Raw genomic sequence first — 18,117 nt, 5'->3', positions numbered from 1 at the left:
CTTGTCTCTGCCTCTTTAGTGCTGGGATTCCAGTCACAAACCACAGCCAGCTCTGGCATACTGTTCTGAAGGGTCATGACATGTCTCTCATGCTGCCACTTTCAAAAACACTGAAACAGAAATGTCTGTTTTGGAAGTGCTGGGATGGTGGTCCTGGCTAAAATGACAATCTCACTTTAACAAGGATTGGCTAATATTTGTTAGGACATTCTTAGGCATCCTCTTTTGTATGAGGAAGAACAGACAGCAGGCCAGATTCTAGAGTGAGGGCCTTCTTCCTCTTTCTGTGTCTCATTACTTTCCCTTCTGTCTGGCTTCAAAATTACTGTACCTTGGGAAATGCAGATGATATATTTGTAGATGTGTCCATTGGCTTTTTGATTCCTTAATTATGAAGCATTATTTTAATTTAGGGAGGCAGAGGAAGAAAAAAAAAGAGAAATCGGGTTAATAATAGTAGCAACCAACCTAATACTTTGTGCCAGGAACTATGTAAAGCTGTAGAAATATCACCCCCTTAAATCTTCTCTAGCCTGAAGTCATGCACCTTGTAAATGGCAGAGCTGGGATAGAACCCTGGCAAACAGGCTTCAGAATCCATGCAGTGTGCCTCCTAATACAGACTTCGAACCAAAATTTAGATCCATACAGTTGAAGAACAGTGAGTGGGTTTGATAAACAGTGCCCACAGCAATCTTGTGGTCTCAATTTTACCAGGCAGCTGCAATCCAAAATACACTTACCAGTTGTCCGCACAAGGGCACTTGAGTTGGTCAGATCAAGTGCTCCCTTATCTGAAAAAGTGCCTGGCTCATATCTCACAGCTAAGTGTTCTTGTGTATGTGATATTGAATTTACCAGCTTTTTGTTCATTGATTGGTTTGAAACCTTATTTGTGGCTCATTCTCCATTTGAGAATAAACCCCGATTTTCATTGGGAAAAGCCTACAGCTTCTCCAGATACTATGTGATTGTGATCACACAGAGACTTAAGTCCTATGGATTTATAACTAAGAATCATAACTGAGAACCTCATGTCCTGCTTCAGAATCAGAACGGAAGATGCTAGAAATGAAAACACTTTTTACTTCAGTGTTCATAGAGCAGTAGTTTTCTTTGGACCCTTAAATGGTTGGGATTAAAACAGCAACCCTAAAGGTTTCACATTACTCCCAGCCTGTTTTCTGTGTCTTGAAGTTTGTATTTTTCTCAGATAATGACTCTTCAATTTAATAATAATAAAACCATGAAGAATTTGAATAATGATACTATAACTTCCCCCAAATAGTTTTAAGTATATTTATTTAGTCTAGATAACATTTGCTCTTACAATCTTTCTTATTAATCAGGTCCTCTGATGAGCAGCTGAGGGAGAGGAGAGGATATGGAACTCTTTATCCCTGTTCCCCTTAGGACAGATTTTTTTTTTTTTTTTTTTTTTTTTTGGTCACAGGGTTTCTTGCACTCATGCAAGATGATCTCCTCTCAGACTTGAAATTCTTCTGCCTCTGTCTTCTGTGTGCTAGGATTGCAGGCATAAACCACCACTGTTGACCTCTTTGTTAAAACTGCATTTAAAAAGGCAACAACAACAACACATTTGTTTTATTATTTTAAATTATGTGTACCTGTGTATGGTGACTCCAAGTACCCTTGGAGGCCAGAAGAGGCTGTTGCATCATCTGGACCTGGAGTTAGAGGTGGTTGTGAGCTGCCTAATGTGAGTGTTAGGAACCAAACTGTGATCCTCTGCAAGAGCAGCAAGTGATCTTTACCACTGAGCCATCTCTCCAGCGGGAGACTGCACTTTAATATTAGTCTATTGTTGCCATGAAAACCACACACTAAGAGCTTTATTCTACATGACTGCGTAGTTTCAAATAGACTCATATTGTTAGGAACTTAAAACTCCAAAGGTGTTGAAGAATGACCAGGGGTGTGACTATGATGCCATTCCTTTCATTCCTGCCGTGCACAGCTCACAGTATTCTAAATTGACCTGGAAAAACTCCAAAAAAGCTTTTTCTGCTAAAGCTCCTCAAGCCAGTAATCGTTCTTCTGAGACCCAGAGGGAGGGAATGGGAATAAGATACTGTATTCATGAAGAGACCCCAAGCAATGTTACCCAGATTTGCAGGAAACTCCAAACAAGATAAAAGCTTGGAGTAGGAAGCCTGCAATTTTGGCCATCAAGTTTTAAAATCAGGAAGCAGCCTTCATGATTAGGTTAGGAAATAATATGCATCCTGGTGCAGTTTATTGATTAAAGCCAATCAGTGTCCCAGGACATTTTCTAAGCAACACTCCCCGAAGGCGGATTCTGTTCCTTCTGCTGTTTGAAAGTAAACTGCAGTAATACCTGGAATGCTGGAGCATCTTTGTACCTTTGTGGAATCCATCTGCATATAGTAGACACCCAATACACATTGATTTATTTGATACTTACAAAGTGAAAATGCCACTACCTGTAGGGCTTAGGAGATGGCCCAGTCAGTGAAAAGCCAGCTGTGTTGTGTAAGCATGAGGACCTGAGTATAGATCCCCAAAGCTCATGTTAAAAAGCCAGCTTAGGCACATGTGTCTCTAAGGGCAGGAGTACAGAGACAAGTAGATCCCTGGAGCTGGCTGGCCAGTTCAATGACAGACCCTGTCTCAAAAGGTAAGAGTGGGGGAGGGGCGGGGGGGAAGGTGAGGGTGTGGGCTGGAGGGGGGAGGACAGGGGAAACCCAAAACACAAATATAATAAATAAAAAAGGGTAAGAATGATCAAAGAAGACATGCATGAGCACATACATACACACAATCCTCCCTCCACACATGTGCACTACACATGCAATAAAAACAATTACCTATACTGTTCTTTATAATAATGAAGAGACATTACTGTGGATTGACTGGTGGGATTCTCCATTATAGCTAGCTCGCTCTACCTGCTGTTTTTCTTAGTGCTTCCCCGTGTACAGTCTCCTATTACACCTGCACACCTCTGGACTCATCTGTCCTACTTCAGTCTTCTCATGACACAATTTAATTTTGAAGCTCTCTGGTAAATACTCAGTCTGAACATGCCTATTCCTCCTCCAGGTTATGTTAAACTCCAGCTACAGTCTTTCAAATTTTCAGGACACTTTGCCAGAGTCATGTGATACAAGCTGCACTTCAGCTTAATAAGAATTTAGCTTGGGCTTGCTTTAAAGCAACTAAACCGCACTGTGACAGATCATACCTCCAGGCACTTTTTATTGGGACCTGAAAAATAACAACAAACAAACAAAAAAACCACTGGACCTAGAGCTGGATGCAAACCTACAATTTCAACACTTCAGGAGGCTGCTCTGTAGGAGAATCACAAATTCAAGTCTGAGGCCAGCCTAGGCAACACAGAAACACCCTTTGAGTTGATTTATTAATATGGAAATACAGATTAAGCATACCCAATCTGAATATCTGAGTACTGACGTTTGCCAAAATCCAAGTGATTTTAAGTCCTATTAGTACAGTGGTTCTCAACCTGTAGGTTGCAGCCCCTTTAGCTTGCAAAGAAGATATTTACAATACAATTCATATCAGTAGCAAAATTACATAGGAAGTAGCAACAAAAATAATTTTATGGTTGGGGGTCACCACAAAAACATGAGGAACTGTAGTAAAGGGCCACAACATTAGGTTGTGTTAAGTTGAGAACCACTGTATTAGTATAGCACCATTAGAAATTTTTATACATTGGACTTTGTTATATCATGAACATAATTACTTAAAACATATGAAATTGCCTTCAGGTTATGTGTATAAGGTGTATATAAAACTAAAGAATGTCTTAAAATTTGGATCCCATCCTAAAGATACCTCATTATGTATATGTACGTATTCCAAAACCTTTTTTAAAAATCCAAAACTAGGTATAATCCCAAACGTTTTGGATGACGGCAGTCAACTATGTTTTTCTATTTAATTGACCATTAGATGAATTAAAGGAGAGATTGCATAACTTCTTAAGATAATTCATCAAGCATTGTAGACAGCTGCTCTCATTTACTAAAAATTTAAAACCCTAGTCACAAGAAAGATTGTATTAATATTTATACATGACCTCATGTCTAATTTTCATAATTTAAATTAATGTAAAATGAATTCATATTATACTATAATGTACCTTATTGTGCTGTATTTCATCCGGTCATGTTTTATTCACACAAACAGATCTCATTCATTTATTCAGTTTTTTTTTTTTTTCAAGCAACAGACTCGAGCAAAATTCTCCCATCAATGATGGACAAAATGGTTCCTTACAGTTCTTAGTTATCAAAACCAGTGCCATCAGGAAGATCTTTGATGATATTTATGTCAAACATGGATACCCACATGGTAAGCATCTACTGTTGTGAAAATGTTCCCTAGAAATGGACCAGTCAGTTTACTCTGATTATAGTATTCTAGAAGGTGCATTTCCCTAGGTCTGGGCAACAGCAGTTGAGACATCCTGTTGGTGTCATATTGAATTGAAAACCAAACTCTGATTAGAAATATCTACTCACCAGGCAAAGGAGAGATAGCTATACCACTCCAGACTTTCAAGTACTAGTTTTGCTGTTGTGTACTGTATTTGTTCCTACTAGGAAGGATGCCAACACATTGCTAAAACGTCCTCCGGTACCTGGCACATCAGTTTCTATCTTCCTTCCCTATTCTGTTTTTCTCCTTACCACTTATCAGCTATTGTATCTTTAACCTTCATGTTTGCTGCCCTATTTATTCCCATCTTTGGAATGTGAGCTGTAGATGGTACTAATTTTGTCTCTTTTGCTTGCTGCAGTATTTCTAGCAACTATGACTCATACATAGCAAGAATTATTTTATTGATTGATTTTTTTCTTTTTTTAAATTTTATTTATTTGTTTGTTTGTTTATTCATTTGTTTTTTCTATTGTCAACTTGATACAGTACATATTCTTATGCTAATAGTGAAATGTTTCACTGAGGCTTACCCAGTGATTGAGTAAAACCAAAACTTATTATAAGCCACAGTCAAAGATGAGATCCCACCACATTCCCTAGATTGGTCTCAATTGCGCTTTTTTTTTTTTCTTTCTTTTTTTCTTCCTTTTTACCCACCCATTGAAGTAGCTGAAATTACAGGCAGTAAGCTGACAAACACCACCCATGATCAGCTTTGAATTACAAACTGCTCAGGACAGTTTCAAGGCGGCTAGCTGAGATGTTCCTGCCTCCTGCACCACTCCCATCAGGACTTCAGAGAAGCCCTACACTTTCCCACCACACAGAGACTGGCAACAAATGATACAGCCAGCTCTCCCAGGACTGGACCATGTGCTCAATTTTCTCAGGGTCCGCTAGAGATGCCAGTTTCCCCCCTCCCCAGACAATGGGAAGCAATCTAGAGAACACAACACCCACATTCCCAAAAGGTGGGATGGGTGGTTTTTGGTCATTCAATGGGTTATAGATATTTGTTATCATTTAGTGGAGTAGTTCACAAGCTGTTACTGGCAATGATTAGGAAAAAAGCTAAACAAAGATTAGATTTAGGGATCTCATTCTGTAAAGAAAAAGGGAGGATATAAAAATGATAGGCTACTGAGAGCCTCCCCAACACCCTGCCTCTTCCTATTCCCATGATGTCCTCATCTATCATGGTATCTCCCTCCCTGCCCTCCCACTCTGTCCCTGTTCCAGCTCAATCTTCCCATTTCCCTATGTTCTCATCTCCCACTCCTCGCCCTCCACCTCCCCCCACACCCAGTCCATTCATGTAGATCTCATCCGCTTCTCCTTCACTGGGTCATCCGGGTAGTTAGCTATACTACTGGCTTATGCCACCAGCCAAAAGATACTTCTTTTAATTCTGTCTTCATGAACTAACCATTTAATTTTAGCTTGGCTCCTTGAATGCATTTAATATTCTGAGCAACTTAATAAATTGCCATCTCAAGAAAATAAAAAGAAATGATAGGATAAAAAGAGTATATTATTGAATCTACTTTTAAACTAAAAAAGCAACTATTAGTCTTAAATATTTTACATTGGTATGGATTTTTGTATATTGATACACATTTAAGATTTTTTGTTAGAACATACTGTACATATGTTTCTACTTGTTTAAGATTCTGTACCTATGCGGCTCATTTAACAATGTAATGTAAATGTCTAGCCATTGAATGTTATAATTACAAACTGTTTTAAGATAATTAAGAAATGTAGGTTAGTAGCTGGTCATCTGTAACAATTAAACGTAGTCATGTTAGGTGTGTTTTCAAGGTCAGAGATATATTTTAGGTAGGCAAGTGTTCTTCAAACACTTCAGAGATCTACAGAATATGGCATTTAAGATGTTTCAGTAATATAAGTCTTTTCCATGACAATGAGATATGTCTGTTCCTGGCAGCACCAATCTACTTTAGAGAAGATGATAGGCATCAAAGAACCTCCATGTGGAGTTTGCTTTCTTTGTGGCAAAAGTTAGCAACTGGGCAATAAATTGCCTTTGCCTTGACTACTGACAGTATACTGTCCAAATTGGACAAGCAGGATACAAAAGAACGTGACTGCTAAACCTTGCCAAGGTGGGAGAGTTCTTCAAAATTCTAGCTTTACAGAAGTCTGTCAGATATTCTAGGCCTGTAGGCCAAAGATAGACACCCAAACATTGCAAAGAAACCTTGGGTGACTGTCCAGGCAGCTAGTTGTTTCTATCATTTCTATAGTTTTGGAATTTGTTTGCTTTGCACTTTCTGTTTACCCGGGTAATATTATATCCTTCTTAGGTCTCTAATGGAGTTGAAGACTAGGTAGTTATATAGTTTTCCTTGTTACAAAATTCGAAAAAGAAACTGACAAAAGAAGTGTTAAGTGTATAATGTTGAGAGACATAAAAGGATGGTTTTGGGTTGGTTAATACAAGAGGAAAAAAGTGAATTAGGTACAAAACTTTGGACTCACCAAGATAGGATAGATGATGGAATATTTTATCTGAATTTGCCAAATGCAAATGTCCTGGACATTGTGAATGTAATCTTTTTAAAGATTTATTTATTTGTTATGTATACAGTGTTCTGTATGCATGTATCCCTGCCTGCCAGAAAAGGGCACCAGATCTCTTTATAGATGGTTGCTAGCCACCATGTGGTTGCTGGGAACTGAACTCAGGACCTCTGGAAGAGTAGCCAGTGCTCTTAACCTCTGAACCATCTCTCCAGCCTGTGAATGTAATTCTTACCTGATAATTTTTGTTCTTATTTATTTTAATTGTTCTTATTATATACCGTTTTTCTGTGTCAGAGTTCTAGCCTTCCTTTTTTTTATTTAGACAAAAAGGGGGAAATGTGTGACATTTTGGTTGCATTGTGACTGACAATGAAGTTTGTTTTGAATCATAGGGTGGAGCTAGGTACTAGCTGACCAAAATGAACCACAGAGGATTCGGAGTACTGAGGACACAGGAAGTAGTAGGGTGGAGCTGAGAGAGGGTCTCGGCCCTTTTGCATGGAGGAATGAAGAGATAGGTCACTGGTCGCTTCTCCACCACTTCTCTGATCATTCAGGTTCTTACCCCAATATCTGACTCCCAAGTTTTTATTGATAAATAATAATTAGACAAACACATTAGCCACAGGGACAAAATTGGCTTCTATACTGAATGAGACAATCAATTGAAATGTTTTTAAGCTGTGTGTGTGTGTGTGTGTGTGTGTGTACGCCCACAGAGGCCAGTGAGGACATTAGAATTCCTGGGGGGAGTTACAGGATTGTGAACTGGGCATAGGTCCTGTGGAAAAGCAGCACATGGTCTCTGCTGAATCGTCTCTTGAGCTTCCCAATGTAAGGTCCTGAACTCTTCAAAATAACCACATCCAAGGGTGAAGCATGCCAGTGTTTTACCAAGAGAACATTACTGAGGGAAGAAGTTCAGAAAATGGGAGTTTTCATGATTTTTACTTTTTCATTTACCTGTTGTTTCACAGACTGTGTCATGGACCATGAAAGTAGAATTAAAGTGAATTATCCTAGCAGTCTATGTAGTAAGGAAGCTATGTGTTAGAACCTTTGGCTTTGAAGTTTCAGCCAAAGTGGCGTATTTATTGGTTAATAGATAACTGAGAGTTTGTAATGCTTCCAACATTAATTATGTAATATTTCTTTCACAAATGCTGAATGTAAGTGTAAGGAAAGTAGCTTCTGTATAATATGGTGAAGTTAATATTGATTAGAAAATCCAGTTATCATTACCATTTATTTTTGATTGATCCCAAGATGGCTGTTTGTCAGCAGGGGAACTTGTGATTTAATTGGCAAGATGGAGTAATTAGCTGTATTCTCAGAGCAGCAATACAATGAAACTCATGTCTCAGACATGTGGTTGAGGTTTATGTTTTGTTTTTTCTACCTTGGGGTTTGTCCACTTGGGAACCTCCTTGTTTATCTGGGAATAACTTTTCATTTAAAATGTTTGCTAATTGTGTGGTTAAATAGTTGTTTTCGTTGTTGAGATGGGGGAAATTCCTGAGTTTAACAAGATTTGCTGTAACTTGTCCCCCTTTCCTACATCCTCCCAAGCCTGGCACTTTTCCCTGGGGTCTGATGGTACCTACTGAGTGAGGGGCTGTTCTCTCTTTGCCTTTGATCAATGCATCAATCTTCTGGGTGGTTGACCTGCAAACTGTCATTTATATCAGATAGCAACACATTCATCTACAGAAAGTAGAAAGCACTATAATTGGTTAAACAAATAGAGGTTTATTCATCTTGTGCATGACAAAGTCTATTAGTAGGTGCAGTGGCTTCCAAGGAAAGGCCCAACCTCTTTCCATCTTTCTGCACTTTGTACTCCTTAGAATGCAGACATACACCCTCATGCTGCTTCCTCCAAGAATGCAAGATGGAGACTGCATCTCTGTGCCTTGCTACTATAGTCCAGGTGGAAGCAAGAGGTACAGAGGACAAAAAGTCTTTTCTTTCTTTTCACACCTGCTGTTACCTTCTAAGACACTTAGAACTAATTGCACAAAAAGCTGAGAAACTCAGTAATTTGGCTTTTTAGCTTAATCAGTAGAAATAGTCAAAGAAAAGGTGGACTTTTTTTTTTTTTTCAAAGCCAAACTGTAGTTTCGCTGTATTTCCTCTGGAGTACAAGAAGTCTTCATAAGTTTCTTGTTATCTTGGAGTGTCTGTGTGTTTAGCTAGTGACAGAATGACATATGGGGATCTGTAGACCACTTCTCGGCCCTGTGGCTGACCTTTCCATATTAGTCCTGGTTCTCCAGAGAAATGGAACAATTGTGTGTCGACACATGTTAAATGCTTATTTTAAAGCTTTGCTTTATGTGATTAGGGACTTGGCAGGTGCAGAATCTTGCTGTGGTATTTGTGTGTTGTCTTGTGTTCTATCTGAAGCTTCAAGTCATCTTGACACATGTCCATATTATAAAGGTAACCTGTTCGATTCAAAAACCCACTATTTCCAGGGCTAGAGGTGTTGCTGAATGGTGGAGTGTACACTTGGACCAGGGGCTTGATCCTCATCACAGAACCAACACAACCCTTACATACAAACAATAAGAGCAACAATGACCCACAAAATACAAAAATAAAACAAAATCCACCCATTTTCATGGTAATCTCATCTAAAATCATTCTGAGAGAAACATCCTAAAGAATGTTTGCTCACACCTCAGGCACCAAGGCCTACCTCACTGGGGTGGTTTGAAAGAAAATGGCCCCCAAAAGGAGTTGCACTATTAGGTGGTGTGGCCTTTTTGGACTAGGTGTGGTCTTGTTGGAGGAAGTGTGTCACTGTGGAGGTGGGCTTTGAATTCTCATATTCAAGCCATGCGCAGAGAGATAGACCACTTCCTGTTGCCTTTGGATCAAGATACAAGGACTCTCAGCTCCAGCACCATATCTGCCTGCACACTGCCATGATGGTAATGAATTAAACCTCTGAACTGTAAGCAAGGCACTCCATTAAATGTTAAATGAACAACCATGAGGCCCTACTTGTGGAAGGGAAGACAGGTGGGGAAGAGAGGGAGGCGAGACCAAGAAGGAAGGAGGAAGAATTTTGCTCCTTGGAGAAGGACAACAGAAAAAGAATTCCAGGAAGAAAACTTTAAGATGGGAGAGGTGTGGACACGACTCACTTCTGAAGAGACACAGGAACATGATGGAACATGGGTGCCGAGGCAAGCACTGAACAAACCTCCCCAAGTTCTCAGCAAGGCTGATGGGCAAAAGCTTGCTGTAAGGGGGCCAGAGAGATGGCTTAGGGGTTAACAGCACTGACTGCTCTACCAGAGGTCCTGAGTTCAATTCCCAGAAACCACATTGTGGCTCACAGCCATCTGTAATGAGATCTAGTCCCCTCTTCTGGCCTGAAGGCATGCATGCAGACAGAACACTGTATATATGATAAATAAATCTTAAAAAAAAAGTTTCCTATGGATTTTGTATGCCATTTAACAGCTGTCTCCAGGGGTTCTAAGCTTTACTATTTTTGTCTGGGACACAAGCAAGGGGGCAAGCATGTGCTAGGTGAGCATTGTACCTCTGAGCTACATTCCCAACGATGAGCTTTCCTTTTGAGGACCCAGTTTTTAACCAACAACTATTCCATCACTAACCCCAACTTGTGTGGCCCGGACAGGTTCTGGGATGACCTTTGTTACTATGTGGATGAAGAAAGGACAAATGTCAGGTCAGGTATACTGTAAGCAGTTTCTATCTGCCTTTTTGTTTTTCCCACAAGCAGGTGACTCTGCTATGATTCAGTTGTGGTGCTGGTGGTGGGCTGTGATGTGGGAAGACAAGACAGTGGATTTCTTTTGTTTCTTATCCTAGAGAAATTAGCAATTGCTGATGTGGTAACAGGTAGAGAAAACTCACTGGATGACAGACACAGAGAGATGTCTATCAAAGGCTAAGGATGTGAACTCAGTCACTAGTACATGCCTGCTTGTACTCAGCAGCCCTGGTGCGGGCACAGAACTTCAACCCCAGGGTGGAGTTCTCATTTTGGGCCAGCAAGGCGAGTTCAAACAACATGGCAATAAGTCAAAGTGTCCTGGCCAGAGTGACAGAACAATGAAATGTAGGGTAGATGAGGAAAGGAGCGTGCTTGTGAGGCCTAACAGCAGTCACACTGAAGGTCCTGTGCACTCCGGCAGAGGCGTCAGACTATCATCTATGTAAGTCACCCCAGTGGGGTCACGTCCTGAGATTATTAGCTCCCAGGGGAAGGTCCTGAATTGAATCTCTGTTTGAAAAAGGCTCTTAGCTGGTGTTGATGTAAGAGGGCTGTGGACCATTTTCTGAGAAACATTGGGTGTGGAATTGTGGTACATTTAAAGAGGGACTGAGAGAAAGGGAGAAAGGGAGGGGGGAGGTGGAGGGGGGAGAGGGAAAAGGGAGAGGGAGGGGAAGAGGGGGAGAGAGAGAGAGAGATGGAGACAGACAGAGACACAGCCATGAAGACGAGCTGGAGGATGGGGTGTTTGGGAAACCATGAGCCAGAGGACAGACGGTACAGTGAGATGATGAACTTACATCTCAAAGGTGAAACAGCCTTGAGTGATGACAGTTCCACCGTGTGGCCAAGGGAGTGGGTGGCTCAGCTGGGGTAGAGGCGAACATCAGCAGAGGTAACAAGGTCAAGGGATGAGAAACCTGGGCTGCCCCTATGGATCCTGAAGCCACCGCAAGGCATGGAAGTGCTTGGAAGAGAGAAGCAAAGCCAGGAGCAAAGTTCAGTGTCCTTGGCAGGGGGCCATAGGCACCCACATCGCTGCTGGGCTCCCAACACTACAGGGAAGTGAAACTTGCCGACATCATGTGTCTGCAGCTTACCATGCTGTCTACAGATGGAGCCAGCAATCCTCACAGGCCAGCTTCCTATGAAGTATGTGTTGCTTTTGTTTGTCTGTCTCATTTATTGAGAGAGAGTCTCATGTAGCTCAGGATGACCTCCAGCCTCCACCTCCCAAGTGCTGGTATTGCAGACATATGTTACCACACCTGGTACAGTAAATGGAAATATGATTTCTGTTTCCATTGATGAGAAAATACAACATAGAGAAACTGACTCTCACAAAATTACAGTAAAATATTTTAATATATTCCAAATGAATAAAACCAGAATTTACTAAACAGTGTTAGGAATAGGGTGAATTTTGGAAAGACAGTGATGTTTGTCCTGAAATGTTTTCTTATAGTGCCCAAAAGGTGGCAGCACTGAGTACCGAGGGGGTGGGGCTTGCGAGAGGCTGGAACACTCACACCTATTTTACATCAAGACTACTGGCTGTTCCATGCCTTGATGATTTCTTCAGCAGCATCCAGTGTGCTGTCTTTCTGGAAATTAATAAAAGAATTGTATCATTACTTATCAATATAAACTCAAGTTACAGCAATATTTAAACAAAGAAGATAGAGCCACATGGTAGTGGTGCTGGCAATGGTACATGCCTTTAATTGTAGCACTTGGGAAACAGAGGCAGGGAATCTCTGTGAGTTCGAGGCCAGCCTGGTCTCCCAAGTGAGTTCCAGGACAGCCAGGATTACACTGAGAAACCCTGTCTTGAAAAACCAAAAAAAAAAAAAAAAAAAAAAGAAAAGAAAAAAGAAAAAAAAAAAAGAAAGAAAGAAATTGAATAGAAGAGCTAATAGAGAAGATCTAGTCTTGTGTTTTTCCCCTCTTCCTCTCTCCCTCCCTTCCCCGCACCCCTTCCCTCTGCTCTTTCTACCAAAATGGTTAGGCAGGAAAGCCAGCTACTGGGGCAGAGAGCCCAAGCAGCCTTGAGTAGAATGGTGTAGTCAGGGCAGCCACTGTGCATGTCAAAGGTGCTGACACCAGCAGGGGTGGTTCTGACCTGACAGGGCTCCAAGTTAGTGAGGCATCTGTGTGGTAGGGCAGCCCATGCAGAGACTATGAGGAAGGTACCTCTGTGGGAGAATGGCAGAGCAGGGTCTGCGCTCAAAACGTCAAAATGTGCTGATAGGGTCATCCACTGAGAGGTGTGTGTGTGTGTGTGTGTGTGTGTGTGTGTGTGTGTGTGTGTGTGTGTGACTGGCCAGAGGTCAATCACATACAGAGGTATCAAGTAATTAAATGGTGAGAACTAGGTTTCGCTCTTGAAGAAGGGAGTTACAAACACAGAAATGGAAAAATTACAATTAACCCTATGATAATTTTCAATAAATTTGGATACAAATAAATACGGATGCAATCAATTCTGTCTACCCAAGGGTTCTGCTTCTCAAGCAACTGATGACTGAAAATATGTGAGAGGAGAAATTACACCTGCACTGAGCATGCACATATTTCTTTTTCTTGTTAGGATTCACAAACAATACACTATAACATCTATTTGCATGGTGTTACATTGTAGTAGATTATAAATAACCTAGAGATGATTTAAAGTATACAGAAGGATGTGCATATGTTATAGACAAATAGTATGCCATTTATATAAGTCACTTGAATATCCTGGAGTTTGGAAATACAGATATGTGGTAGTATGCAACTAATCACCCTTGTTACAGAGGTATGACTGACAGATATAAATGTGCATATGTACAAATGTATTTATATATTCTCTACCTCTGCCTGCTTGCCTACTGGGAGGGCCTAGGAACAGCAACACACAAAAGCAGTGAACACTCACTTTCTAGATCTTTTTAAAGGAAAAACTCTTGTTCTAGGGCTGGAAAGTCAGTCCAGTAATTAAGAACTCTTCTTGCTTCTAATGAGGACCTGGGTTGGGTTCCCAGAACCTACATGGTGGCTCATACCATTTTTTACTCCACTTCCAGGGGATCTGACATCATCTTCTGTCCTCTGTGAGCAACAGGCACACATGTGGTACACAGACATACATGCAGGCAAAACACTTATCACACACACAACACAAACAAACTAAAAAAACCAAAACATCACCTCCCAACACACACACACATACAACGCTACTCTAAAAGGAGCCAGACTCTTTGGAAATGGCTGGTTCCAGATTAGAGTAGATAATGATAAAACAATGATAGAAAGTTAAGAGGATGTCCCAAAACAATGGTGACACATCAAATGAAGCAGAGGTCAGTTTACAGGGACCCATAGTGGCCCATTCTGGAGAAACTTAAATATAAAATAGTAACAGTGATAAATTCTAACTCATCAAATAAGGCAGAAATCTATGAGTTTTTACTGCTACCTATGAATAAGTAAAATAATGAGAAATGGAATATTACAATAATTTCAAAGCAATTCCTTTGAAACAGTTAAGATTTGTAATAGAAAATTCTAACTTTACTGGAAATATATGCAAACACCACCTTAATCAAATGCTTGAAATTAACAGTAGCAGGCAAACTATAGTCATGTATAATCATCAATTTTGTGTTCCTACTAAAGTGAAGAATCTGAGTTGAACCATGGCGGAACATCGGGTCAATGTGGAGTGGCTTTCTTTAAAGAAAACAGGCTAGTGAATTTTACAGTATCAAGGCAGTGAATGTCAAGAGTTAGGACTCATCCTGGGGATGACTCATCCCTAACAGGCTTGAGGGCCAGCTGGCCCAAACCAGTAAAAAATACTTTCTGAGAGCCAACCTGGGTCTGTCTAAGGGCCTTAATAATGGCAGCTGAGACATGATCTGGAGATGACCTGGACCAATGAGAGGCAGCCATGTCACGCCAGCAGATGCATATTCATCAGATCTTCCCCCTGGGGTGGCGTGGAGGGAATATAAGGCTTGTCTTTTCCTGAATAAACTGAGCTTGTTGTTTCAAAATTCTCCCAGAGTCTGTGTTGTTGACTCTGCACCTACTTGGCCCCCCTCCCACAAAGGGAACAATGGCACAGGACCCTGTTACACCATCTAACATGACAACTAAATGCAACACACAGTTCTGGCCTTGACAGACAGACTGAGCAACATGATTGTGGACTGAGTGCCTCTGCTTGCTTGTTCTAAGGATTTAACAGGGACAATCGGTGAGACTTGGAATGGAGCTGAGGGGTAGAACAAATGATTTGTCAGTGTTAACTTCATGGTGCTGAAGGCAGTGTGCTGTGGGTTTGGAGAATGTCCTTGTTGGTGGGAAACACACAAGGAAACATTTGGGGATGGTGGATTATCATTAGCAGTTAAGTAGATGCTTTACTCTGAGATGGTCTTTTAGAAACTATAAAAACATGCTGAGTACATTTCAGAGATATAATCTTTGGGGTGCACATATGGGAATGATGTGTGTGCATGCATGCAATGTCTGTGTGTGAATTTGCGTGAGGTATGTGGAAGAGGACAACTTTGGATATTGGTTTACACCTTCCACTTTGATGAGGTCTCATGGTTATGCCAGGATTGCCACCTCTGCCTCTGCTATGCTGTAGGATTACAGGTGTGTGGGACTGGACCAGCTCTGCATGGGTCTTGGGATACCAACTCAGGTCCTCACACTTTTCCAGGTGCCTTTAGCACTGAGCCGTCTCCCTAGCCCTGCAAAGTTGTTTCTTCAGTCAGCCATCCTCTCTCATCCTTCCTCAGCCACTCTATTTTCTTCCCCAGAGGCAGCCCTGGGGTTTTATTCTAGGTCCTCCAAGAGACATTTCAAACATTTAGTGAACAGAAGCATTTCTGAAAACAAAACTACAATTATTGGAGTTCTATTTGTTCTTTTATTTTTTCAGAGACTACATATTTCATTTTTCTTCTATTTCCACAAATTTCTTTCTAATATTGTAAAATTCTGTTTTTTTTTTTTTTTTTTTTTTTTTTTTTTTTTTAGTTCTATGCTCTTTTTCTTCCCTTAACTCTGAATTGGTGCTTAGAGAAGTACTTGGTGTCCTGCAGAGTTTTCAGTGTCACCATAAATTCCAATACCTTTATATTCCCCCTGAATTACTCTCCAATAGATCCCATTTCATCTTCCTGCATTATCACACCACCACCAGACTTTAAAATCTCTACCTCAACCTACTGTCTTACGTGTTTAGAACCTCTAATGTCACAATTTTTAACTGTTCCCTGGCACTGTTCATTTTCCCAGTAAGTATCTGAAGGCTGTTTTGTTCATGTGCCTTTCCTTTTCCTTATAATGTTCTTTGAAAATGTGCACCTTGCCCTTTTGTGGTTATGAACAATTTCTGACTGAATGCCAACTGTAAGCTCTCCCTGCCAGTGCACGCACCACTCTATTGATCTGAAGAGAGAATTGCTGCTCTGTGACCTGAAGGTGGATTTGTAGATTTTAAATTTTTATTTATTCTTTATTTCATGTGCATTGGTGTTTTGCCTGCATGTATGTTGGATCCTCTGGAACTGGAGTTACAGACAGTTGTGAGCGGCCATGGAGGTGCTGGGAATTGAACCTGGGTCCTCTAGAAGAACAGTCAGTGCTCTTAAGGGCTGAGACATCTCTCCAGATCCATGGATTTACAGATGTTTAACAAGGAGGAACAGGGCAGTGGTAGCAGACATCAGATATTCTCTCTAGTGCATCAAGTTTAATACACTCATGTAGAGATGGAGAGGTCAGCCAACTGGGAATTAATTACATGGACTAACTGAAGACCTTTCCTCCATATTGCCTCAACCCAGCTTTTGGCAACACTGACAGATAAATGAGGAAACGCACAGCCCAACCAGAATTCTCTTTCCACCCAGCCTTACAGTGTTCACATAACATGACTGCAGACTTGTACCCTGTTTCTCCTACTGTCAGGACATCTGAAATTTCTACTGTTCTTGGTACCTGCTATCCATTGGTTTCATCTATTATTTGAGACTCAGATCCTTTCTAGGCATCCTGTTCTTCTACCATTACTTTTATGACACTTGGCAGCTCTGCCCTATATGCTGGGTAATTTGTGAAATCATTTTATAATTCTCTTGAGTTATTTCCAAGAAGAGAAAAGGGTAGGACTGTGTTTACTGAATTAAACCTGAAGTTTGACTTTGTTGTTTTTGTTTTTCAAGACAGGGCTCCTCTGTGTAGTCCTGGAACTCACTATGTAGATAGCCTTGAACTCAGAGATTCGTCTGCTCCCCCCACACTCCCCCAATGCTGGGATTAAAGGTATAGGTTACCACTCCTAGCTTTAACTGAAGTCTTAAGGGACTTTTTCCTTCTGTTGATAATGTTTGTATTTAAAAAAAAAATGTGTTTATAAAGACGGCCTCTGGCTTGTGGTGGCTCTGTTGACTATCTTTTGATTTTATGATGACAGATATTCAATAGCAACCATGCTTTGAATTACGATGGTTTGTCATAAGATACTGTCTCCTAATGCTGGGCAATATGTAACATGGAACCTCATGATCTGAAAAGGTAAAGGGCTGCTACCCCAGCGGGCACTGCATTGCTAAGATATAATGTTCAGTGGTATGGTTGTGGCAAATGCATTTTCAACTTACAGTATTTTTAACAAGACTTATCTGGATATGTCTCCATTGTAAGTACAGAAACACTAGGACTTATATTTTATAGGTCAGCAATTATGATGGTATGTTTTATTAACCTTGCTTTTTCTACTATATTTTAGTCAACTGAATACTCACATCGTTCTGTTGTAAATACTTACATTCTATTCATGGTAAGCCTTCCATATTTTGTTTTTACCACTTTATTACCAGCACTCAGGAGGCAGGAGCGGGTAGATCTCTGTGAGTTCAAGGCCATCCTAGTCTACAGAATAAGTTCCAGGATAGCCAAGGCTACACAGAGAAACCTGGTCTCCAATAACAAGAAACAAAACAAAACAAAACAAAAAAGTATTTATGTTATGTTCGATAGACTCCAGATGAACGAGTTAGTATAGAGACTGCCTCAGTCTCAGTCAGAGTGTTTTGAGTAGCCATAACACACTCGCAGTATGTATGTATGTATGTATGTATGTATGTATGTATGTATGTATGTATGTTATGTGCTTGTTTTGCATGTCTATGGGTGCACGTATGTGTGCATACCTGTGGAGGCCTGAAACTGACATTGATCTCTTCCTTGATCGCTCTTCATGTTTATATACTGAAGGAAGGTCTCTCACTGAATCCAGAGCTCACCAACTATGGCCTAGTGTAGCCTTCAGCTTGGCCTGTGGTTGTAGCCTCTGCCTT

The 18,117-nt window shown here is 40.7% G+C and overlaps 1 protein-coding gene across 2 annotated transcripts in view; it reads right to left on the bottom strand.

Annotated features, from left to right (window-relative positions):
* Positions 1 to 12,121: 12,121 nt before the first annotated feature.
* Kyat3 (kynurenine aminotransferase 3) overlaps positions 12,122 to 18,117 on the bottom strand; it is a 46,806-nt gene continuing 40,810 nt past the window's right edge. For both annotated transcript variants that reach the window (XM_036191484.1, XM_036191483.1), the window contains exon 14: positions 12,122 to 12,360. In XM_036191484.1, coding sequence (XP_036047377.1) covers positions 12,304 to 12,360 — 57 coding nt within the window. In that variant the 3' untranslated portion in view covers positions 12,122 to 12,303. The remainder of the gene's footprint in view (positions 12,361 to 18,117) is intronic.

This window comes from Onychomys torridus, chromosome 6, assembly GCF_903995425.1.
Source record: "Onychomys torridus chromosome 6, mOncTor1.1, whole genome shotgun sequence".
Classification (NCBI taxonomy): domain Eukaryota; kingdom Metazoa; phylum Chordata; class Mammalia; order Rodentia; family Cricetidae; genus Onychomys; species Onychomys torridus.
Note: the sequence above shows the minus strand (reverse complement) of the source record. Positions and strands in the feature narration are given on the sequence as shown.